Here is a 24,673-nt window from a genome sequence, read left to right as displayed (position 1 = left end):
AATCCTGTTTAACAACTTAACATAACAGCAGAGATAGAAATTAATTTAAAATATTTACAAAGCTAAAAGCTGTTCTGTGCTGCCCAAACACAACAAAATGAATGAGAGCCCATTATTATGGCTTACTGTAGAACCAACCACCATTTGGCACAAATGACAACCTGCATTCATATTGCACCTTAACAGGACAGACTATCTGACATTTAGCTATTGACAGACGGTCAAAACTTAGTAAAAATGATAATATCTTCAAGGAGCAGAGAGAACTAGAGAGAGACATTAAGAGAGAGAATTCCAGATGTTTAAGGCAGTGGAAACACAGTATGAATGGTTGAGAATGAAAATGAGGGATGCTCAAGAGGCAACAGTTGGAGGATTATGGAGATCCAGGAGAGTTGTAGAACTGGAGGAGATTAGAGTTAGGGAATGGGAAGACCATTAAAGCTACCCCCAAAATTTGCCATGAACGTAACAGTGAGGATAATAATGCACAATCTCAGTTATGAGGTAATAAGGTGGAAATCAAACAGCAAGTTCCTGCAAGTCCACATCCAGTTACCTACATTGCTCTCCACAATGTGATGTTTCTCCATGAAGTTCCCAATGGTGGCATCTCACCAAGAGAGTCACCCTTATTTTACTGAACTCAGATGTGGAGGAATTGAACCAAACGCATGAGGAGTTCTCCATGCCAGTGCCAGTATCCTTTTAACAGTGTAGTAAGTCATAACTACTGCCAAGCAACCTCTCGTATATTTAAAAGTGATGATAACAGGTGTGGAATCTCATTCCTTCATATTTCAAATATTGTTTATTTATCAAAAACTCAAACAAAGCATAGCAATTAGCGTAATGCTGTTACAGCGCCAGCGACCTGGGTCCAATTCCCGCTGCTGCCTGTAAGGCATTTGTATGTTCTCCCCGTGTCTGCATGGGTTTCCTCCGGGTGCTCCGATTTCCTCCCACATTCCAAAGGCATACAGGTTAGGAGCTGTGGGCATGCTATGTTGGCGCCAGAAGAGTGGCAACACTTGCGGGCTGCCCCCAGCACATTCTTAGCATCGCAAAAAGACGTATTTCACTGTGTGTTTCGATGTACATGTGACTAATAAATAAATAAGTATAAAATAATATTTTTATGATATTTCTCTCCTTGAGGTTGCAATTTGGATGCCCTCACTAATGTAAGAGTGAGTAATAAACCGTGAGAGGTGGCAGAGATCAGCAGCAGCCTGGAATATTCCTGAAGCCAGGAAACTGAGAGCAACATCCATGGACAAAGGAGTCAAGGTTTTACTTTAGGTCAAGGGAGGTCAAAGGCCTGAGGAAAAACAAAGAAAGCTGGTTGCATGTTTGCTCTTCAAATATGGTTTCAGCAGTCAGTTAAAGCTGGTTGTTCTGCAAATAAACTAGAACTGTTTTTCAGGCCTGTAAGGTTAAAATCTCACTGTAAACAACCTTGCATGTTACTATTGTTGACATCATTTGATAAGGTCCATGGGTGAAAAATTAAGTGTTAGAGAGAACAAAAATCCTGTGCAAAAGTTCAGAGTCAAAGTTTCTTGACAGATGCTAAGATATCCAGAACACGGCACAAAATTGCTCCTCTGGACTAAGCCAATATTCAACTGCAGAATCCTCATATTTGGAATATTGGGAATAAATTTCTAGGCTCCGATCTCCAATGGTGTCAATGAAAGAAAATAAAAAATCTGCACTTATGTAGTGTCTTTCATACTCCTTTTAGATTGTCCCAAATAGCTTTCTAGCTTGTAATCACCATTACCCAGAACACTCTACGCAAAGATGCATTTCACTGTGTGTTTCGATGTACATGTGACTAATAAAGATACCTCATCTCATCTTATCTTAAAGGAATTACAGTCCTGTTGCAGGGTTTTGACCCGAAACTTCGACAATTCCTTTCCTCCCACAGATGCTGCTCGATCCCGAGTTCCTCCAGCAGATGAGTTGTTGCTTAAGAAATTACACACACTTTTAAGTTTACATTTCTGATGTATGATTCAACTCACCATTCAGTTATCTCAACGAGAAAAAAATTAAATATTAGCCATTTGTTGGTCATGTGCTTAATTCCTGTTCCAGACTTTCAAGACTAACTGGTAAGAGTCAACGTTAGATATCAGTAAAATTAATTTAATATGATCAGCTTATTATGACACTGCAGAACTCAAAAGCAAAGCTGATTAACTTTTGAGGCAGTAGTTTAGCTGAATGCAGCTAATTATAGGAGATTTTTCACAATCCTACATTAATGTTTGTGAGCAGCAAGGTAGCTGTGTTCTGAACAAGCTGAGCCATGTTTTATTGTGTGGGCTGTTTGTCTAATTCTTTGCTTTGTGAAACCTGTCATTCAGATTTAATTAGTTGTCCTGAATGCTGTTTTAGTGCAGTGCATTGGAAACATTAGGAGGGGGAGCAATTTTAACTCCCAGAGAATGTTGGTTTGGGTCAAATTACACGTAAATATATTGGAAACCAAACCTAATGTCAATGTGCCCACTTGGGATTTTAAGCAGAGGCAGGAAGGAGTGAGGGCAACCAATTCCTGCTCACTGTAGGTGGGACAGTCATTTAAATCGTGTAATGAGTCCACATCCTTCAGGATTGGGATGTACAAGTGACCAAAGTTGCAGGATTACCAATATTTTAAGAAGGTTGTAGGAAAGACAGAGAAGGGCAAGGCCACAGAAGGAGTTAAAAACATGGATGACAATCGAAAAATTAACTGCTGACATCGGAGGTGAATGTTTCCAGGGAAATGTGAAATCAGACTGTGGCACCAGAAGTAACCTGATGTTTCCATTTATATGGAAATTGCATTCACAGCTTGATAAGGAATCAGGAAAACAGCATATTTAATTTATTTTATCCAAATCTGTATTACAGTGTTGATAAACATTGCTTACTCTCAAGACGATTGCAATGCTGGCTCATGTTACCCACCCCTTGGAGACTTGCTTGTGGGTCGTAACAGTCAGCTTTCCGCTTCCTCCACCTGTGGCTTGAATGGGCCTGAAACATATTGCATCCTAAGTCACTTACAGGTTAGTTCATCTTATTCCACAGTATTAATATCTAAACTATTTAGGTTGTTCTGTGACATATCAATGCTTTGGCAATGATTTAAAAATTTATACTTGCTGAAGACCTTTTGTATCAGGTAAAATATTATGATTAATATGAATAATATAGTTCATTCAACAAGGGCATTTTTTGAATGTATAAATTGATTCAGTTGTCCAGGGTGGAGTGCAGCAACATTACAATCATCATAGAACCTGTCTCGGCAATTGATAGGATTGTGATAAGACTAGTCTAAGAGAAACTGTCTGGAGGGAAAAACTGCTGATGCTGGAAATCCATAACCAAAACAGAGATAGACAGAAGTGCTTCACAGTTCAGGCAACATCTTTGGAGAGATAAACAAGGTCAATGTTTCAGGTCAATGAACCCTCATCAAAACAGGAGACAGTCTTGTTCTTCCTATGATTAATAATCACGTTCATTGAATGAAGCCCTTCATCTGACTGGCATTTTAATTTAGTAAAGAAAGATGTTATTCTATTGGTGTTTGATCAACTTTAGTTAGAATTAAAAAAATTCCTTGCTACCACTTTCATTACCATTGATAGCCTTTGATACAGATGATAATGGCCCAGCTCAAATTATTGAATATCACTTTCAGTGTATGTTAGATTCACAAAGAAGATGACTTACTAAATCACCTTAAAGTCCCAATCCGCAACTTAACCCCTGCATGAATCTTTAACAGCAAGTAAGAAAACATGAAGGGAACAAAAGGAATATAAAGTCATGAAGCTCGCCCTGGATAGAATTTAGCACATCACAAAAATGTTCCAATGAGTGCTTAGGTATAGAAATTTCTCTACCATTTGTCAAACCCTGAAAGAAAATCTGATTCCAAGTTCATACCATTTTGAAACAAAAGGGCAGTCATGGGAACCACTCTGCAATTACTCTTGTGTTTGTCTCCACTTTCACCATCATACCCAAAAGACTTTCAAATTGAATAAAACAAATCAAGAGTTCCAAATCAACTTGGTTGCAAAAGATTTTTAAAAAATCCTTTGCAAATGCAGCAAAATAAAGCACCACAACACCAAAACAAGAGCAACATTTAATAAGTGCAGAGAGCTGACATGCTGGATATTCATTCAGCTCATTTCAGCCACAGATAATTTTGGGCCAGAAGGCACTTCTAAAATTCAGCTCAGCAGCATACATCTAGCAGTTTTTGAACATCACTCAGGCTACCAGAGTCAGCAGCAGCTGGAAGTGGACCAGTTGATCAGCAATGGCCAGAGCCTCAGGTAACTCCTATCCTGCACAATGTTGAGAGGTGAACAGGGGCAGGTAATTACCATGGACTTGAAGCAGTGCACTATGCTATGCAGCCTAGTGAAGAATGACATGGAGTGGTTTAAATGAGAATACTTACCCTTTTCTAGTGGGGCCGCTGATAAACCCTGGCCCTTGTTAATATTTCCATTGTCAAGTAACTTCCGGCGATGTTAGAATGTCAACTGACCCAAGTGATATCCGACAGATTTCAGAAGCTCATGGGGCATGGGAAACATGAAGAAATTCATCCATTGTGTCCCCATTCTGTACCCAAATAAAGGCTCCAGTAAGCCCCCAAGATCTCTTTCAATAACAATTTCAAAACTTCACAGAAGGATCTCTTCCCACCACAGATATGTGAGTAGGAATTTTCCTTGGCAGCACATCGAACCAATTCCACTGACAATATCACATTTCCGATGTGTTAGCTGTTGTTTCCAGGTTTTCATGCAATTTATTTCCCTGACCTCTGTGACTGCTAGAACATGCAGTCCAGTAAATGGAGTAACTGCTGGAACATGACCACGTCTTTAATTTGGACCTCCTTCAAAGTTTTTCAAAATGCTTACTAACATCAAGTTAAATAGAATGTTAAAAGTCATCCAATGCAGTATCACTGTTATTTTGTCTGCTGCTTATAATCGTGGTACAACATGATCTACTGAATATCATCAAAGAGTCTAAGGAGACATGACAAAGCGTGCTACACCTCTTCAGTTCCAAAACCGAAGAACATTCTGCCAAAACTATTTGGTATTAGTCATGCAGAAACAGGTTGTAGAGCATTAAAATTATAAACGTTAGAGTGAAGTTACCGAAGAAAAACTTCTTGTGGTTTAGAATACTTATTTTTTTCTGCCCATGCAAGACATTGCATTGCAGGAATAAGTGAATCATGGAGATCTGTCAGGAGTAAAGAAAAACTCCATGTGCTATCATTAATGAGACAATGTTCAAAGGTGGGATAACAAATTCCTAACTACGTGCTCAATTTAGTGTGAAAGATGCTTGTGCTATGTCAAAGTTTATTTTATTATCCATGCACAAGTTAGTTCATGTCTTTTTTAAGAAGTGTGCTTTAATAATGGAAGCTTCTGAACAGACAGACACCTAACAAGCCAAGGTATGCAACATAATGGCATGAATCCACATTAGTATAAAAGAAAGTAATATTATCAAAATATAGCTACTTCCTGCAAAACTGAATGGAATTCTGTTTTACTCCATGAGATAATTGAACATTTGGCTACTTAAATTGTAAATAATTAAAAAGATGTTTTAGTCACTAACAATTCAGTGATTGTATGGGGTAGATGCATTCATCCCTACAGCATTAGTGGAAATTAACACAGATTATGCGACTAATTGTCATACCAGTGTTTGGTTGAATTTAGTGTTCTGAGCATTTTACAGAAACAAAAGTCTTTTGGCCTTTAAAATGGATTCTAAAATCAGAATGCACCACAGTAGGTTAAGCAGCATTGTGCTGCAGTGCATATTCAGGTTTCTTTCTGAAGGATAGTGTGTAATATTCATATTCATTCAATGACGGACCTCCCTGCATTTGGAAAGGCAAGGACTGATTCGGAATTGTCAGCATGGCTTTGTGTATGAGAAATCGTGTTTCACAAATTTGAATTAGCTTTTTTTTTGAAGAGGTGACCAAGAAGATTGATGATGGCAGGGTGGCAGTCATTGTCTACATGGACTTTAGCAAGGCCTTTGACAAGGTCCTGTATGATAGGCTGGTCTGAAAGGTTAGATCACATGGGATCTATGGTGAGTAGGCAATTGGACACAAAGTTAACTTGGTGGTGAGAGTCAGAGAGTGGTAGTGGAGCGTTGTTTTTCAGATTGGAGACCTGTGACAGGTGGTGTGCCACAGGGATTGATCATGGGTGCACTGTTGTTCATCATCTATGTTAACAATTTGGATGAGAATGTAGGTGGCATGGGTACTAAGTTTGCAGATGACACCAAAATTGGTGGTACTGTGGATAGTGAAGGAAGTTATCTAAGATCACAACAGGATCTAGATCAAGGGAAAAGTGGTTCAAGGAATGGCAGATGGAATTTAACTTAGATAAGTGCAAAGTATTGCATTTTGGTTAAACCATGGCAAGATTTACACAGTAAGTGACAAGGCCTTGGAGAGTGTTGTAGAACGGAGGGACCAAGGGGTACAAGTATATACTTCCCTGAAAGTGAAGACACAGGTAGACAGAGTGATGAAGAAGGTATTTAGCATGGTTAGTAGTGGAGGAAAATTTAACTATAGCATTTGAAAGAGAACTGGATAAGTATCTAAAAAGAAAATATGCGCAGGGTCATGGGAAGAGTGTGGAGGCATGGGACCATGGATGGAGTCTACTGTGCTGAATGATTTTCTTCTGTGCTTTAACCATTCTATGATTCACTGATACAAATAGTGGGACAAAAGCCAGAAAAGGAGAAAAACATTATAATCTTGCCAGTAGAAGTCCTCCCATTCTGATTTTGGGGATCGCAGTTGAGGTGGGACACACTTGTCCCTGGGAACACGGAATAGGTGGTCATTTGCAATACCAGAGCCACTTCCTAAATTTTTACAAAGACTGTTCAGCAGATCAGATATCAATGTTTCAAATTACTTTTAAATTACGCACAATATGCACAATATAAGGGTACATGTATTGGTTTAAGATACACTGAAGATCTTCAATTTTTTTCCTCAAAATTAGGATGAACGGAAGTGTTTTACATGTGATTCAAGATCATCTTTCAACTCTATCAGCTCCACTTTCAGCCATCGCATTGAAAATGTTATCACAGCTTTTGAACCAGATCGGAAAAGGAAATGGTGGCAATCAAGAAATGGTATGTTTGCAGAAAAAGAAGGTACAGGGACTGAGGTTCAACAACCAAGAGCATCTTTTTGCCTTCAGCAATATTAAAAAATAGTCCTCTAAACCAGAGTTGTCAAGTAAAAACACAGCACCATATTTTTACATTTAAAAAAACTTCAAATCAACCTGATGTCTGACTTTTTAGATATTGCATTTTCACATTGATCTTGGATGCAGATAGACGTAATTGTTGTTGTTAATCCCCCTTATTAACTGTGAAGAGCTACCATCTGTTCCAATTCTACACTATACAAGCAACTTCAAAAGTAAATGGGCCAACGTTTGAAAACAGGTGCCTTGAGCAAATTCATGTTGTTCTCCAAAGCTTGATAACAGCACCAAAATAAGTCTTGCCTGGAAAGTTGTTAGCCCTATTTATTGGAAATAAACATCAGACCTGAAAAGCAATGAGATAGATCTTAACTTTGTCAACTACTGTAAACTTGAGGAAGTATGAGGGTGAAAAATGTGTTTAAGTGAGTTCGGGTGGGAGGAATTGGTAAAGAACGAGGGAATGTGGGAGTGAACTCAGAAAGAGGGGATCTGTGAAAATGTTAAAGTAAACAGGTTAATATCTCTTAAAATAACAGATAGAAGAACATCATTCAAACACGTTAAGCATACGTTGACTGCAACACCCTCTTCCAGCTATTATTCTTGTCTATACAGATCAACAATTTACAGCTTGTCATGTTTCTGAATTCCAATAATTTTCTCTGCTGCTGTAGGTGTGCACCATGTCAGCATTCAGCTGGATCTGGAGACACTCTTTCAATTCAGTCATCTGATTCTTTCCTTTAAGGTAACACTTTAAAGCTTTGTTAGTTCCTACTCAAGTATTAAGCTGTTGGAAAAGGCAGGTTTTCCTTATGTCAATGATTACTCATTTGCAGTCAGGTAGGCTGCTTCTCTAAGTTGTTTATTGTACCCACCCCAGTGGCTACCATTTACTAATCATTCCTTGTTCAACTGTGCCAGAATCACATGAAATTCACTGAATACCCTCTTCATGTCTGTGATAGTTATGGATCATGTAATATCATCTGTAGCCCTTTGAGGATCGAAGCATGTGTCAACTGTTCACAAGGAGAAGCTTTCAGAAAGTCTTTCTCTCTATAGAAGCTGCCTGCTAGCCTCTGAGTATTAGACACATGGCAATGAAATGACGCATACCTCTCTGTAAGTTCTTTAATTTGTTGGTTTGATTTACTGGTTGTCCACAAGTATTTGGAAAAGTATTCTGATATAATATTTAAGCAATACACCAGCAGGAAGAGTCAGCTAATTCCTCCTTCCCTGATAACAATGGAGTGATTTGAATTATTTTGCTGTCAATTTTGATTTACTCATCAAGAATGTAAGTTATTCTCCAGTGATGCCATTTTGGCAAAGTAGTTTCATGGTCCACCAACCTGAATCTGAATGTGGTTTAATTCAGGAAACATCTTACTACCCAGCAGACTACAACTAAATGGTTGGAATCTCTATGAGTAGGGTAGTCTAATACAGCCTGGTCCTTACACTGAGTGAGTGTGGGATGACGCCTAAACATGTATAAGTAGGTGCCACAGAGAATCAGTTAAATCACCTGGAAATTAGTGATGTTAAGAGTGAAGATTTGTTTTGGTCAATTTGTTGAGGATGTGACTGTGGAATTACAACAGGTATGCTGCAAAGTCAGTGGCCAATGCTCTTCTCCAGCACTCCATTCAAATCTCAAAACCCCTTCCAAGTACCAAGCTTATTAACTCACAGGAAGAAAACACAGTTGTCCATGTTGTATATCACCACAGGGTGAAGAAAGTGAATGACTGATAATTATTCCATGTGAAACATGATTTGGGAGCAAAAGACTTTTCTTTCCATCTTACCCTTATGTTTCCCCACCACAACCCAGATGCCAAAAATACTTCTCAAGGAAAGCTGATGATTTGATTGAAACCACTCTGAGTCCTCCACTAAGTCTCACTGCACTGACTTCAATGGTTGGCTGCACAGAGCATCCAGACCCCCTTCTGGTGCCTGGCCAGGAGAAATTCCAGAAGGAAACTCAGTCTCAGAGAACATTATCAAAGTGATTCCCTTTTAAATAATGATTGCAACTTTGAAATCCTACTGCATTCATTTCAACTTTTGCTGAGTTCTTTTGAACAATGTTAATGGGGACACTGAGTCAATTAGCAGACCCATTCCTCCAGTCCAGTGAAACATTCTGATCAATCTGTTCTTTAATCACTCAGACTTTCCGGCCAGCGGCAATGCTTGTGGAGAAATCATCAGATTACGGTCAAACATGGAATGTCCTGCGATATTTTGCGTATGATTGTGCACACGTCTTTCCAAGTATCCCTACTGCACCTGCGCGGAGAGTGAATGACATTATATGTGATTCAAAATACTCTGACCTCGAACCCTCTACAGATGGAGAGGTAGGGCATTAAAATTAACTTCCTTACTAAATCAACCATCCATCTGTATATTTCTTCTTAATTATCCAATTAAGTCATTGTTACAGATTCATTGTTATAGATGTCAGCTTTGAGACAATTTTCGTCCAAGAGTGACTTAGCTATTCCAGTCCATAGTATGCAGAGTTATCTCCACTACCCCCTTCTCGTTTGTGGCACTTGAAATGATTTATGTGCAAGTGGAGCATTCCCTGTTAATGCAACACAGCTTCTTCAGAATTTACAGCCCTGACTATGAATCTTTCATGCAACTATTTTAATGATTGACCTTCTATAAATTTAATGGTTCTGTACAAATTAATGCCACTGTACAAATTAGTAGAACAAAGTCTCAGTTTCAAAGGATTTTATTTTAATCATGCATTTGCAGGTTGTTCTGAAAGCACTGGATCCACATTTCCAAATCCATAATCCATACAGCCCAGAGATACAAGGTAGGCACTTCTAATGTGTGAAAAAAACCCTGATATTTGCAGTGTTTGCAACATCAAAAAATGAATGAATCTGAACCTTCTTTCTTCATCGTGACCTTCAGTCAGGGTGGGCAGTTTAGTCATTTGGAAATGTTGTGCTCCTGCTGCTGTTTTTGTTGGGCTTCTGTGTGCACCTGATGAAGGAAGCCAATGCTCTAATTACCAATCCAAATGCTCCTTTACTATATTGAGTGATCACAGGCCAGGGATTCCTACAAGTAAGGTTCCCTACTTTGCATCCCTAATGGTGAGCACTCTCATAGGTGATCTCTGCCCATCCTCACAGGCAGTGAAGAGTATATTGGTGGGATCTAGTGAAAAGGTAGGTAATAATGGGGTGCCAATCAAGCAGTTGGAAGCCCTCATACTCTCAACGTTTCCTTCACACTTTGCCATATGCTAAATTTCTATCACTTGACTTCCTCAGAGCAAATATCACTTACCAACCTGCGTATAAATTTCACTCAACTTCACACCCTGGGTGATACACGATTGCGGAGGCAAGCGAGACCTGACGAAAAGTATTATTACGCTCTGTATGAAATGGTCGTTCGAGGAAGCTGCTTCTGCTATGGACATGCCAGTCACTGTATTCCAGCTGATAATATAAGAGGCGATGCTTTCAGCCAACAAGGAATGGTGAGAATCTCCTGAACATTTGTGGTCTCATGGTAACTGCAAATGTGCACTTCTAATAATTAAAAATTCAAATATGGATGGTGAACATGAATCAAGGGTGACATAAATACATCTGTATAATTATTGCCCCAGACAGTGGGTCTTTTAGCTTGGGAAAGTTCTTTATTTTAGTTCCCACTGGTGTGTTCCCTCACCAACCAGGACATTTGTTGATATCTGCCTTTCCTGGAAGCAATAAAGTGATGTAGCCTCCAAGATCTGGAGAAGAAATATCTGGGCCCAAATGGAAAGGGGCAAGAACTGTCCTATCAGCTTTTTCCACAAGGCAGGGGGGCAATGTACACTGAATCACAAGATAAACTTTACATCAGAATCAGAACCAGATTTATTATGGAGACACAAGAGACTGCAGATGCTGGAACCTGGAGCAACATACAATCTGCTGGAGGAACTCAGCGGGTCGAGCGGCATCTGTGGGAGGAAAGAAATTGGCCTGATGTAGGGTTTCAACCCAAAACGCTGACAATTTCTTCCCCCCGCACCCTCCCCCCCCACCCCGACAGATGCTGCTCCACCCGCTGAGTCCTTCAGATCTATTATCACTGACTTGGATGACGTGAAATTTGTTGTTTGGCAGCAGCAGGAAAGTGCAAAGACAGAAAATTATGAGAAATTACAAAATTAAATAAATTGTGCAAAAAAGAGGAACGATGAGGTAGTGTTCATGGGTTCATGGACCGTTCAGAAATCTGATGACGGAGAGGAAGAAGAACATAGAAGCACAGGAGAAGGGCATTCAAACCATCATATCCAGTGCAGCACTTAGCACCACTTCTGTTCTTTTTCCCTGTTGCTCTACTACTTTTATTCCCTTCTAAATATATTTATTTTCCTTTTGAAAGATACCATCAAATCCATTACCACTACCCTTCCGAGGAGTGAATTCCAGATTGCAACAACAGTATGAAAAGAATTTTGCATCTTCCCACCACCACTCCAGCTCCTCCCCACCATCCTTTTCTTAACATTTAGCTTGAATCTCTGTTCTTTAGTTACCCAAGCCTGTTGCTGCTGAAGGTGGGTTCTCCCTGTCTGCTTGACCAATAATTTTGAACACTTCTATTAAATCTCCTCTTGACTGACTTACTTCAGGTAAAACAATTCCAGTTTCTCCCAGTTCCTTAAACCCTGGAACATCTTTGTAATGTTGCAATAGGTATCCTTTGTCAAGTGTGGGGTCCACAATTTGACATGTTACTTTGTCTTTGATCTGAGCAATAATTTACAAATAATAAAAGAATTAAATCATATATTTAATTTAAATTAAATAAGTAGAGTTGCAGTGCTGTAATTAGCCAATTACAGTATATGGTAAAGCCCAGGAAATTCCCCAACTGATTACTTTGCAACGGTAGAATTGAGATTAACAAATGACACCCAAAATTGCTGGCCCATCATTTTTCATATGTATCAAATTTAGTTTTCATATATTTCCTGCGATGTAGAAGGAGGCCATTCATCCCAAAAAGACTATCCCATTCCTCCACTAATTTCCATGGAACCTGTTCTCTCTCACACACCCATCAATCCTGCTCTGATTCTCCAAACATCCACCAACACTAGAGGTAATTACAGCAGCCACTTAACATATGGCATGAGGGAGCATCCAGAGGAAATCCTGCATGGTCACAGAAAGAATGTGCAAACTTCACACACACAGCACTGGCAATCAGGATCGAACTCCGGTTGTTGGAGCTGTGAGGCAGAAGCACTACCTACTCTACCATTGTGCTGCCCATAATATCAGTCTGTGGACAATAATTGTTCCTTTAATGCTGCCACCCCCTGTAAGGACAATTTCATGAAAGTGACTGCTTGTAGTGATATGCAACCACGTTTTGGGATGGACAGTTCCAGAGGAAAGCTGGAGGAAAGAATGCAAATGAAAGGATGCTTTCTCACTCCGTAAGCAATTGATGAATAAAGTATCTTTATTGATCACTTAATTTACCAACTTTTATCACTACCTCTGAGTGCAAGGGAGACAATGAGACAAATCACATGATCCAAGCACTATCTTATTTACTAGTCTATCAAAAGTCTATCTGGTCTATCTTAAATCTTTCTACTGGTCTATGTCTAGACTATTTAAAACATAGGTATGTGTTTCATAGGGAAGGCAAGCTCAGGTATGGGATTGGGGGCTGGGAACAGGTGAAATCAGGGCATTGTTCAGAAAGATCAAATACAAGGTCACAGAATTCTCTGTAACTAAGGACAGGCTACTGAACAAAGGAAACCAGAATCACACAGAAGGGCGCAGAATGAGATGCAAAGTTGGAGGAGGTTATAAAGGCGAGGCAGGCCAAGATGACAGAGGGAGTTGTTGGTGAAGATCTTATATGTTGGAGAATTCACAATTTTTTTCCTTTGAGGATTTCAGCTTCAACATAGCCTCAGCCACACAAGATGTAAAATCTGTAGCAGTGTTTAACTGGGTCACAAGTATTTAAATCTGTTTCTATTACAAATATTTTACAGGTTCAAGGGAAATGTGTCTGTCAACACAATACAGATGGCGTGAACTGTGAGAGGTGCAAGGACTTGTTCAATGATTCACCATGGCAACCAGCTATAGGGACAGAGACAAATGAATGTAAAAGTAAGGATTATACTATCTGTTTTTGTTTGTTTGTTTAACCTGTTTCTCAGATCTTAAAGATTCAAAAGTTAAACTACGTTGGATTTTAAAAGATACATGTATTTTTACATTTATAATAGTATTGATATGTTCTATCAGATAATTGCAGAGGCTAAGGATTTCTGTTTTGGGCACAGTTGGTAATCTGGACATCAAATCAATGCAAATTTAAACACAGTTCAAGTAATCTTTTTGCTCAAGTTTCTGTTCAAACTCGTTTGCATTTTGCCAAACATAAATTATTTCAAGAACAATTCAATGCAACAACACTTTGGAAGTAACTGCCTTGATTTTTCAGCTGTAATGAACTGCAAATCTGTCGAAATTCGAGCAATTACACCGTGAAGCTGACAGTAACTTTGTGTCATATGGTGTGAACAGTGGTAATCAAGAAGCTGCTGACTGCCATACCCTGCCACAGGCTGTGTCACAGACAGAATTTTTGTACTATATTCATTGTAAAGATCCCTGGCAAAAGCTTTTGTAAGGAAATGTAACTGAGGTTTTAGTGGCATACTAAAACAAAATTACTGCTGAACCACCTCTCTGTTTCTGAAAAATTAGACCTTCTCAAAGGCAGAATAATGCACGAGTTTATGTGGAGGTTCCCTGTATGATTTATCAGCTGGGCAGGGGGCAGGTTTGCAAGTGGAGATAGCTGCCGGCAAATTTTTTTCTGCAAAAACTCCCACGGAGTTTTGTTCATACAGGAGGTAAATTCAGCTTCAAATTCCTCAGTTGTTTACGCTGATTTCAGGTGAATTGCACAGTCGTAATGGAAATTGTCTGGACTGTTTCACAAATGAAATAATTAGCGATGTATGCAATACTGTCACAGTCTTGAAATATACTTAATCTCATTGGATGGTGCATGTGAAGATATTCTATTGTGTTCAAGTTTTTGTTTTGCAAGTCTCAAGCTCCTATAATGGGATCAAATCACTTAACCTGAAATAGTATAGGCTTGAATGGCATTGATGTCAAGTTTTATTACATTATATATTATAGAGGAGTAACATTTAGTTTATATGATAATCCATGTTATTGATTCTGTACAATCCTTATTCTCAGGTTACTGGCATGCATCCATCATATTAAAACTGTTTTACAGGTTTTGATACTGTCATCTCAATATATTGGTATTGGTTTATTATTGTCTCTTGTACTGAGGTACAGTGAAAAACTTGTCTTGCATACCGATCGTACGAGTCAGTTCATTACACAGTGCAGTTACATTGAGTTAGTACAGAGTGCATGCAAAAGGAGTGACACTTTTTCTTATCCCATTATATTAGTTAAAATTGCTGGGAATAAATTGATGTGTTCATGAAGCTCTCATTGGTCAGAACTCCAAGACATTCATCAGAAAGAAATTCCCTGAATAGTGAACAAGACTGAGGATGAGGTTACAAAGTGGATTAATGAGGAAAAGACAATCTGATTAGTGGACAGGAGGACATCAGTCCAACAACATGTCACTGAGTAACCTTGAGAGGATTCAATCTCAAAATAGACACATTTTCTTGTCAAATTCTTTACACAAAGAGTTGGATCATCACCTCCCAAAGGAGATTGTTAGCACAATGCCGACTGCACTATATATGTATTTTCTCCATATTTAAAACAGGATGCACATAACATATGTGATGAGGTTTGGAAGAGCAGGTGTTACTCAGATCTTTAATATATCAGGTCATAATATTGGAGATGCTGAAGGTATCTTAAGAACTGCCATTTGTACATCGAAACTCCTCACAATTTTTCATGCAGAATCATAAGTGGCTCTTCCTGAATCTCTGCACCATTATTCTGTAGGATCTGGTGTGTTTTCACAAGAATGGTGGCAATCCATTCTCACACACTGTAATGAATTGGGCTGCATGCGAGGAACTTGCAGCATCTGCTTGTCACTTAATGAGGACTCAAAGCTGACCAACCAGTGCTTGTTTTGCTTTGGGAAGGAAGAGAGTCAAGATCATCTTACTGCTGGCTCCATGTGATAAACTGACACACTCATACATTGTGTGGTTCTAGCTGGGACCATAATGTATATGAATTAACAGGTTAAGTTCCACCCTTGGCATTGACTCTTGCTTGCAGCAACAATCTGTCCCTGAGCTCTTCAGACTTCAATCATTGTTGACCAGAGGTAATTTAAGACTGCATTGATGTTTTGCCATTTTCAGTCTCTGCATGTCCAATATGTTCGCAACTGGTGAGAGCTGATATATTTTTTAGATAAGGTATTAAACTGAGGAGTGTCTTCTCTTGTAGATGTACAACTGGAATCTGCTATTCCAATATATTTTATTTTTTGCCAAAGTGAAGTTTTTAATGCAGTTATTATATTACAGCTTGATCACCAAATGCAGAAAATCATCCTGCTTCATGGTTCTCATTTTGTTTGTCAAAACAGTGTTTTGTTACCATTTCCTTTTCAGGATGTAACTGCAATGGACATTCGGAAAGATGTCATTTTGACATGGCTGTGTATTTGGCCAGCGGAGGGGTCAGTGGTGGGGTCTGTGAGGAATGTCAGCACAATACAATGGGACAAAACTGTGACCAGTGCAGGCCCTTCTTCTACCAGGACCCTGGGAGATCAATTTCTGACCCGTATGTGTGTGTCCGTAAGTTCGCTTTATCTTTATCTCATTTCAAATTAACTTCCTCTGTAGGAGATGCAATGTAAAAGGTGATTGATTAAGCAAAGTAGTTACATCTTATGTGTGTGAAGGTTAAGGAGAGCTCCTGTAAATTTTGACACCAACGTATAAGATTTTTGGCTCCCATGAGCACTAAATCTGTTCCAAAATGGCATCTGGCACATGTGTGAACATCTGTGCTACAAGTCATACTAGATACTTTTTTGCTAGGAGTGCCTGCATACACAAACTGATACCTGCAGGGGTTTACAGAGCCAGCAGATTACTCAGTGAACCAATGTGTAACATGGATGTGATGCCAGTACTACGAGTTTGGAGCTCAGATCTACAACCTAGCACTCTCTTTTAGCTTTGCACAGCTAAATATGCCATTATTCCCAATAAGGAACTTCCCCTCCCTCAGTAGCGCTATTTAGAACTTATACTAATTCTCTTATCAGAGGGGTCAGTACCACCATGGATAGGAAGGGACATTTCTTTCCCACAAAGGCATTAAAACAGACGTGAATTACATTATCAGGCAACTTCAGATTCAACCAACTTAATTGCAGCAAGAATAACAAAGATACTCAGTAAAAAAGCTGTAGATCAGAGTTTTTCTAATAATCCTACTTGAGGAATTTCATTCACCTCATCCTAATTCCCGAAGATGAGATGATCATTAACTTGCCTCTTCGCTGATAATAGATTGAATCAAGGCAATTTGATTCCATCAAATTCTGCAGACGCAAAACTGAGCTTGTTGACATAAACGTCCAAAAAACTAATTTTCATTTGTTATATGTATAAATAGTTTATTTTCTTTCAAGTAAAAGTCTTCAGGAAATGACTGAACCTTACATCCTGGGCACAAATATATCATGATTCCTGAAGATGAAATGTTACAGACTGGCTTAGTTTGATTTACAGCAACTTAGAGATACAAAAAATTGTGACTAATTTCTCACTTGTCACTTCAGCTAAGTTCCAAGTAATCTTTGAAGCAGTTACTAAGGCAGTGGCAGATTAAGATTTTTTGGAGTGCTGGTAGGTACCCCCACCCCATTGTTGTAAGACTTGTTGTCGTTGGGGCTTGCAGGCTTAGCCACATAAAGTCTCACATTATATCAGAGGTTCCCAGGGGCAGCACAGCTTCCAAGGCCCATACTGTCTGCTGTAACAGTGAACGTTGCATAAAAGTATATTAAATAAGTGAACAAGGGAAAAGAAAATGCGGGGTCTGCTGATTACCTTTTCCTGAAACCTGACCATTTCGTGACAGCATTGCAGTCCTCAAAGTGTTTGTTAGTACATTTAGAGGTAAACTTTAAAATAGCACTCCAGAATAAAAATTCGGCACATTTTTAAACAGCTAATTGTATACACCTTCCTCCTTATTTAGGAAGTTGTACACATTTCCTCCCTGTCTACCCTCAATATCCTCTGTACTTCACTCCATCAGCTTTATCTGGATATCCTCCAAGTTCATGAACATACATTGTCTCTCACAAGAGTAAAACTTACAAAGGAAGCTGAGACAGGGATGATGATTCAAAGAATCTTGTGACTCATTTTGCTTGCTACAGCTCCTTAAAAGAGCACTTTGAAATTGCAATTAGGTGCAGTGAGAAAACTGTGCCAACCAGTATTGTACCCAGAGTTACACAATGGTAGACCCGTGTCCACCGTTACAGATTCCCAGTATTACATGGTGACAGACCTGTACTCCAGTGTTAAACATTGACAGATCTGCATCTACCAGTTCCCTACCTCTGTTACAGAATAGATCAATGTCCTTTGTACCATGTCCCTGTGGCTAGAGCTAGACCCTGACTTGGGCTCTTAAGATCAGACCTGCCCAACATGGTGTCTGGGTCTCTGATCCCTAAGCCTCTGCTCAGTATGGCCTCTGGGTGCCTGATGCCAGAACCGGGCTGATCCCCAGGTCCAGGCCTCCCACTGATTAGGCCCAGGGACCAGGCAGACAATGGGGACTGGAGACCTACATCAGGACTTCTTCCATAGAACTGCCACAATGACGTGCAATGACATCACCAGTTGCTCCATTTCTGAACCTTTGCCTGGTCTGAGAATTCCTTCCCACCGTTCGCTCTGCTCCCACTTCCCCCACAGTCTCTGTTTGTTTTACAGGAAAATTGTCTCAGAGCACGGAAACAGGCCTTCATCCCACCACATCCACTGCCGACCCGCAAACACCCATTTACACTAATCCCATTTTTCTTCTCACATCCCCACCACAACTACCCCTCCTCCCCCGTTCTCCTGCCATACACCTACACTCGGGACAATTTTGCATGGCTGTCGATCAACCTACCAACCAGCACATTTTTGTCATGTGGGAAGAAACCAACACCCCCTGGGGAAACCTGTGCAGTCACAGAGAGAACATACAAACTCCACTTCCACAACACCCAAGGTCAGAATCAAAGCCAGGTCTCAGAAGCTGTGAGGCAGAAGCGCAAATCACTGCGGAATTGTTGCTGCCACAGATCATGTCATTCCCAAAAATCAAAGTAACACCAAAACCAAACCACTGGACGAACTCAGCGGGTTGAGCAGCATCTGTGGAGGGGGAGGGATGGTGAACGTTTTGGGTCAAGGCCCTGCATCAGGACTGGATGTCTGATCCAGTCATCACGCTGTAGATGTCTCCAAAGTGACATGGGACAGGCAATTGTCCTTCCGCGCTGGCAACCTTGGCCCTGGTTGTAAAGCCACAGCGGCAGCTGCAGCTCCTCAGGCAGCTCTGCCATTGTCCAGGTAGACCTGGTAGGCCTGGGCCCGAAGACTTGTGCATTCATCTGCCGCCGACTGAAGTAGGTCTCACCAATCTTGTACAAAGTACTGACAAGTACATCATTCTGGTGCATATTGTTTGATCCACAGCCTGTAACTGTGATCCTGAAGGCTCGGTGAACAACGGGATGTGTGAAAGTCACTCAGATCCACAGCTTCGTACGGTTGCTGGCCGCTGCATTTGCAAAAGAAATGTTGAAGGAAGAAGATGTGATCAGTGTCGGTCTGGGTATTTCGGCCTGAGTGCTGTTAATGCTGAAGGATGTAAGGGTAAGTGTGAGCTAAAGATCTCTTTCAATTTTCCCCATTTAATTTGTTATATACTCTTAATAATTCCTTGGGTAATTTTAACATATTATGACAGCCATGGTTCAGGTAACATTCGCTGCTCTGCAAAGGGAAGTTGTGGATTCAGGTTCCAGTCTCAACATGGGCAGATAATCTAGGCTAGCTCCAAGAAGCTGTGATCTGTTCAAACTTGCACATAAGTTCAAATAAGATTTACTATTGAACTGATTTAATGTCACCAGTGGCTGCAATGTAAACATCCTGTTCATTGTAGAGGCCCAGAAATTTGACAGTGCTGTATCAACAGTTGATTGCTAAACATGCTGTTAAGCCTCCATTGGCATGGGTTGAATGCTCATGTTTTGTACTTGATGCAAATGCACCAGCGGTTATTTGATGAGGTCAGTTAAACAGGTATAGAACCAATGGTGAAACCGGTTACACCTTTTGCACAAATAAGTATGCAAATTATGGCCCAATGTCTACAAAGCACCCCTCAACGACAGTGGTTATTGAAAAGCAACTCACTCCCAAAAAGATAATTTTCCTAAAAATACTTTCCTGAAAACCACTCAGCACGTGGGAGTGGTCTTCCAGAGCCTGCATCAAAACCACAGATTGTTCCCTCCCTCATAACGTCCGCCAGTCTACCACCGTCCTCCTTCCTATCACTGTGACCCTTCCAGTATCCCTTCATCAAATCAGCTCCTCTTTTATCACCCAACACCCAATGGATGGCCACGCCTTCAAACTTCTATCCCCTTTTCAGTTGCACCCCTCCCTTTCAAAATCTTATCATTAGAGGTCCACTGTTCCCTGGTTTGGGATAATGAGGCCAGGGATCTAATCGTAGGTGCGCGGGACCTATTCAAACAGGTTCAGGAATTTCTTGGCCACGATACAAGCAAATCTAAGCATTATATAATAATCATTGCCGACTTAAATCTATTTATAGATTAAGCCAGTTATGGTGTGGTGGGCAATTCATGGAAGTATTCAATTATTTTGCTTTAGATCCATACATTGAGGAATTAACTACGATCATGTTATTTTAGAACTGGTATACAATAAGGAAAGTTTAATTAATTATCTTGTTGTTAAGAGGCCTTCAAGAAGAGGAATCATAATATGGTAGCATTTTACATCAAGACTGAAAGTGATCTGGTTCAATCCAAAGCCACGGTCTGAAATCTAAACCAAACAAACTAGGAAGATATGAGGTGTATGTTTGCGATGGTAGATTGGGAAACTACATTATAGCATATGACAGTAGACAGGCAATGATTAGCATTTAATGAATACGGTTTACAGCAAGTGTATATCCCTTTAAGACAGAAGACATCCAATAAGGCCTGGTGTCCCTACCTAAGGAAGGATATGCTTGCAGTTGAGGGAGTCTTGGTGGTTGAGGTCAGAGGTTTGCAAGGTGCTGTTGGGACAGTGAATAACTGCAGTGTATTTTGTAGATGGTATACACTGCAGCTACAGTGCACTGATGATTCAGCAGAATGAATGTTTAGCATAGTTGATGGGTGCCAATCAAGTGGGTTGCTTTGTCCTGGATGGTGCAAGCTTCTTGAGAGTTGTTGGCACTGCACTCATCTGGTCAAATGGAGAGTATTCCATCATGCTTCTAACTTGTGCCTTGTAGATTGTGGAAAGGCCTCAGGTTTTCTTGTAGGTGAATCACACGCTGCACAATACTCAGCCTCTGACTTGCTTCTGTATACATCAAGTTAGGCCAGTTGAGTTTCTTGTCAATGGTGTCCCCCAACACCCACAGTTTTGATAGTGAGGGAATCAGCAGTAATGCAATTGAATGTCAGGGATAGGAGGTTCTACTCTCTCATGGAGCTGGTCATTAAACCCCTTCATCTGGCATTTTTGTGACATGAAGTTATTTGCCCCTCATCAGCCCATGCCTGAACATTCGGACCATAGATTCATACAGCAAGGAAACAAGCTTTTCAGCCAATGTGTAAGTGGCAGCTATCAAGTACTTTTCTCTCCTAATCCCATTTTCTAGCACTTGAGCTGTAGCCTTCTTTGTCACAGCATTTCAAGTGCTCATCTACATATTTCTTAAATGCTGTGAAAGTACCTATTTTCATCACCCTTGGGAAGTGTGTTCCAGATTTCATCCACCCTCTGGATGAAAAAAAAACTCTTTCTCAAGTCCCCTCTAAATCTCCTCCCTTTTACCTTAAACTCTATGCCCTCTCGTTATGGACACTCTGCCAAGGGGAAGAGTTTCTCTCTATCTACCCTATCTCCATAATTTTGCATTCCTCAGTTATGGCATCCCTCAGCTTTCTCCGCTCCAAGAAGAATAAACCCAGTCTATCCACTCTCTCCCCATAGCTGACACACTCCATCCTGGTGAGTCTCCTCTGCACCATCTCAAGCACAATCACATCATTCCAACTTTGTGGTGACCAGAACCGTGCACACGCATGTTTTATATAGAACATAAAACTTTACAACACAATACGTGCACTTCTGCCCACAATGTTGTGCCTACTCTAAGATCAATCTAACCATTCCCTCCCACATACCCCTCCATTTTTCCATAAATTTCTTGCTCCTATATTCTATGCCTGGCCTTCTTAACCAACTATGCTACTGTCTTCAGGGATCCTTGGGCATGTACACTAAGGTCCCCAGTTTCTCAGTACATCCTGGTGTCCTACTGTTTACGTATATCCTAGCCTGATTAGTCCTCCCATCGGGGATAGGAATGTTCTTGGAGTCTCCTTCTCCCATTAGCTGTTTAATTGTTCACCACAACTCTCAAATAGATATATGGGACTGCAAAGCTTTAATCGGCTTGGTTGGTTGTGACATTGTTTAACTTGGTATCCTGTATGTAGCTTTTGCTGGAATGCTGGTTTAATGGAATGAAATGAGTAGCTTGATGCAGAACAAAGGATTCCCTTGAAATATGTTGCTGCACAGACCAAGTATTGAAGTAAGGACATGTTGTGATTCTACAATGGGATACAGATGGATCCAGTGTTTGGCCGAAAAATTGGCAAATGGACTCTAATACGGGGAAGTGTGAGATCATGCATTTTGGAAAGAGGAATCAAAAGACAGATGTTACTTAAGTGGAGAGAGACGACAAATGAGCGAGGTAGAGAGGGATCTCGGTGTTCCAGAGCAAGAATCACAAAAAGTTCGCAGGCAGGTCCAACAAGTAGATAAGAAAGCTAAGGCATGTTGGTCTTTATTGCAAAAGTATTGGAGTTTAAGAGAAGGGAAGTTTTATTACAGTTGTATAGGGTGTTGATGAAGCCACATCTGAGATACTGTGCAGAGTTTTGGTCCCCTCATCTTAAAAAATGAAATATTAGCATTGGAGACAGTTCAAATGAGACTCATGGAGCTAATTCCTGGTGTCCATCAAGAGAAGCTGGAGGGTTTGGGTCTGTATTCCTTAGAAGAATGAGGGTAAGATCCTGAGGGGCTGGACAGGGTAGATGTTGAGATGTTTTCATTGTTGGGAGAGTCATGAAAAAGGGGACAAAGCTACAAAATAAGGGGCTGAGTATTTAAAACTGGGGTGCATAGAAACTTATGGAATTCTCTGCCCCTGAGGTCCTCAGAATTGATTTTTCCAACAACTGTTTAACAGATATAAATCTTCTGTCAATTTCTAGACCAATGTCTTTGATGTGATGACTTTCTTAAGATGCTGATTTTTTTCCCCAATCTTCTTGAGCACTTTGAGGAAAAGCTTGTTCTTGGCACCACCTTGTGGCCACCTTGGGAATCCTCATCCTATCATGCAATTGTCATTTTGTGCTGATATCATTTACATTACTGACTTTATCTTGAGACCACCGCAGTTCTGTAGTTTCATAAAAAGAAATTGAATAAAACCTTATTGCCTCCTTGTCTTTTGGCATTTCTTTGCTTTTATAACCTGCATAGCCACCTAATCTTAGATTTGATAATTGAGCTAAATATATCCAGCCTTCTTAACCTGTCCACATAAATACGCATGTGCACATACACGTGCACACACACATGCACACACATCTCAGCCCAAAGTTAAGCCAGTTTGTTGCCAATTTAGAAACTAGAAATGGAATCATCAGAATAGAGACAATGTTTTCAACATAAGTGCTGGAGGTGGGAGATAGATTGCCTAACAGTTTATGGACCTTGCAGGAAGAACTTGGTCAACAGGTGTGAGGCGCTTGCAGTGTTGCTGTACGTGGCAACTTGTGGCACTGTGCTAAGATTCTACCTGTCCCCTGTTTAGTAAAAGATGGGCCTGACCTTGTTGCCAAGGCACATTCTATTCAGTTAGACCATGCCATACCACCTGTCCCTGATAGAAAAGTGAAGAAAAGCACTTCTGATCATGTCATTTAGACAGTGGTCTGCAGGGAATGCCCAGTGGACCTGCAGGAAAACGAGATACCATTCCTGTTGAATGGTTCCCCAAACAGTCAGTCATTTGGCAGAATTCTGAAGAAAGCACCAAGGTCTGGCTGTGATGAGAAGGCTCCATTTTGTCAGATCCTTCAATCACAGCCAGAGTCTCAATCCCACCAGACACTCAAGTTAAATCAAGTCAGGTTGTGTTTATTGTAATATGCACAAGTACAGTGAGGTCCAGGTACAATGGAAAACTTCCTTGCATTGCTTACACTCCCCATTAGGTGGCTATGGCACAGACAAGACCATCAGCTGAATGCTTTTGAAGTTTGTGTTTACCATGAAAGTTATAAATGGGTGTCGAGTATCATCCCAAGCAGCTGCACAACACAGAACTCTGTTGCTCTAAGGGCTCTTCCCAGGGACGGACATTAAGACTGACATCAACTGCTGCTGAAAGATCATCAACTCAGGGAAAGATACATTTTGGTCTGTCTAATACTTGGGGCTGGTCCTCCTGTACAAGGCGTTGTCTACAACCCAACACTGCATCCTGGCACATTCCACAGGTTAAGGGTTATGTGCTGATGGGCTCTGGTGACACTGCTGAAGCTTGGTGCAGCCTCTGCAATGTATCTACAGAGGAAGTCCACAGTTCAGGATCCTCTCTCCACTGGACACTGAAGAATTGGGTCCCGTGTAATAAATTGTTCCAACAAAATGTTGACGAAATGTTTGGGTGTAAAAAATTGATGCCTTTATGACATCATGTAAATATTATAAGCAAATGTAATTATGAGTTGTGCAGTGAATGATGACAGGTGAATGTCCTGTATAGTGTAATTACAAATGCTATGAATGAAGCACCTTACCGGGGAAAAAAATCCTGTAGCATCTTTACTGCACTTTAGAGTTGCAAATTGGTGAATTGTGTGCTGCACATGCTCTGCCTGGGATAGTGGAACCAAACCAGTGGTGCCTAAAG

At 40.4% G+C, this 24,673-nt stretch overlaps 1 protein-coding gene across 2 annotated transcripts in view; it reads left to right on the top strand.

The window, feature by feature from the left end:
• Positions 1-24,673, top strand: part of lamb4 (laminin, beta 4) — an 86,575-nt gene that overhangs the window by 6,128 nt on the left and 55,774 nt on the right. For both annotated transcript variants that reach the window (XR_007957808.1, XM_052033619.1), the window contains exons 3-11: positions 2,911-3,068; positions 7,107-7,242; positions 8,000-8,073; positions 9,512-9,700; positions 10,110-10,173; positions 10,640-10,851; positions 13,393-13,513; positions 15,994-16,182; positions 19,105-19,284. Coding sequence is in view for 1 of the 2 variants with exons in the window: in XM_052033619.1 (XP_051889579.1) it covers positions 2,911-3,068; positions 7,107-7,242; positions 8,000-8,073; positions 9,512-9,700; positions 10,110-10,173; positions 10,640-10,851; positions 13,393-13,513; positions 15,994-16,182; positions 19,105-19,284 (1,323 nt within the window). In the remaining variant the exon portion in view is untranslated. The remainder of the gene's footprint in view (positions 1-2,910; positions 3,069-7,106; positions 7,243-7,999; positions 8,074-9,511; positions 9,701-10,109; positions 10,174-10,639; positions 10,852-13,392; positions 13,514-15,993; positions 16,183-19,104; positions 19,285-24,673) is intronic.

The sequence above is a fragment of the Pristis pectinata genome, chromosome 19 (genome assembly GCF_009764475.1).
Source record: "Pristis pectinata isolate sPriPec2 chromosome 19, sPriPec2.1.pri, whole genome shotgun sequence".
In the NCBI taxonomy this organism is placed as follows: Eukaryota; Metazoa; Chordata; class Chondrichthyes; order Rhinopristiformes; family Pristidae; genus Pristis; species Pristis pectinata.
Note: the sequence above shows the minus strand (reverse complement) of the source record. Positions and strands in the feature narration are given on the sequence as shown.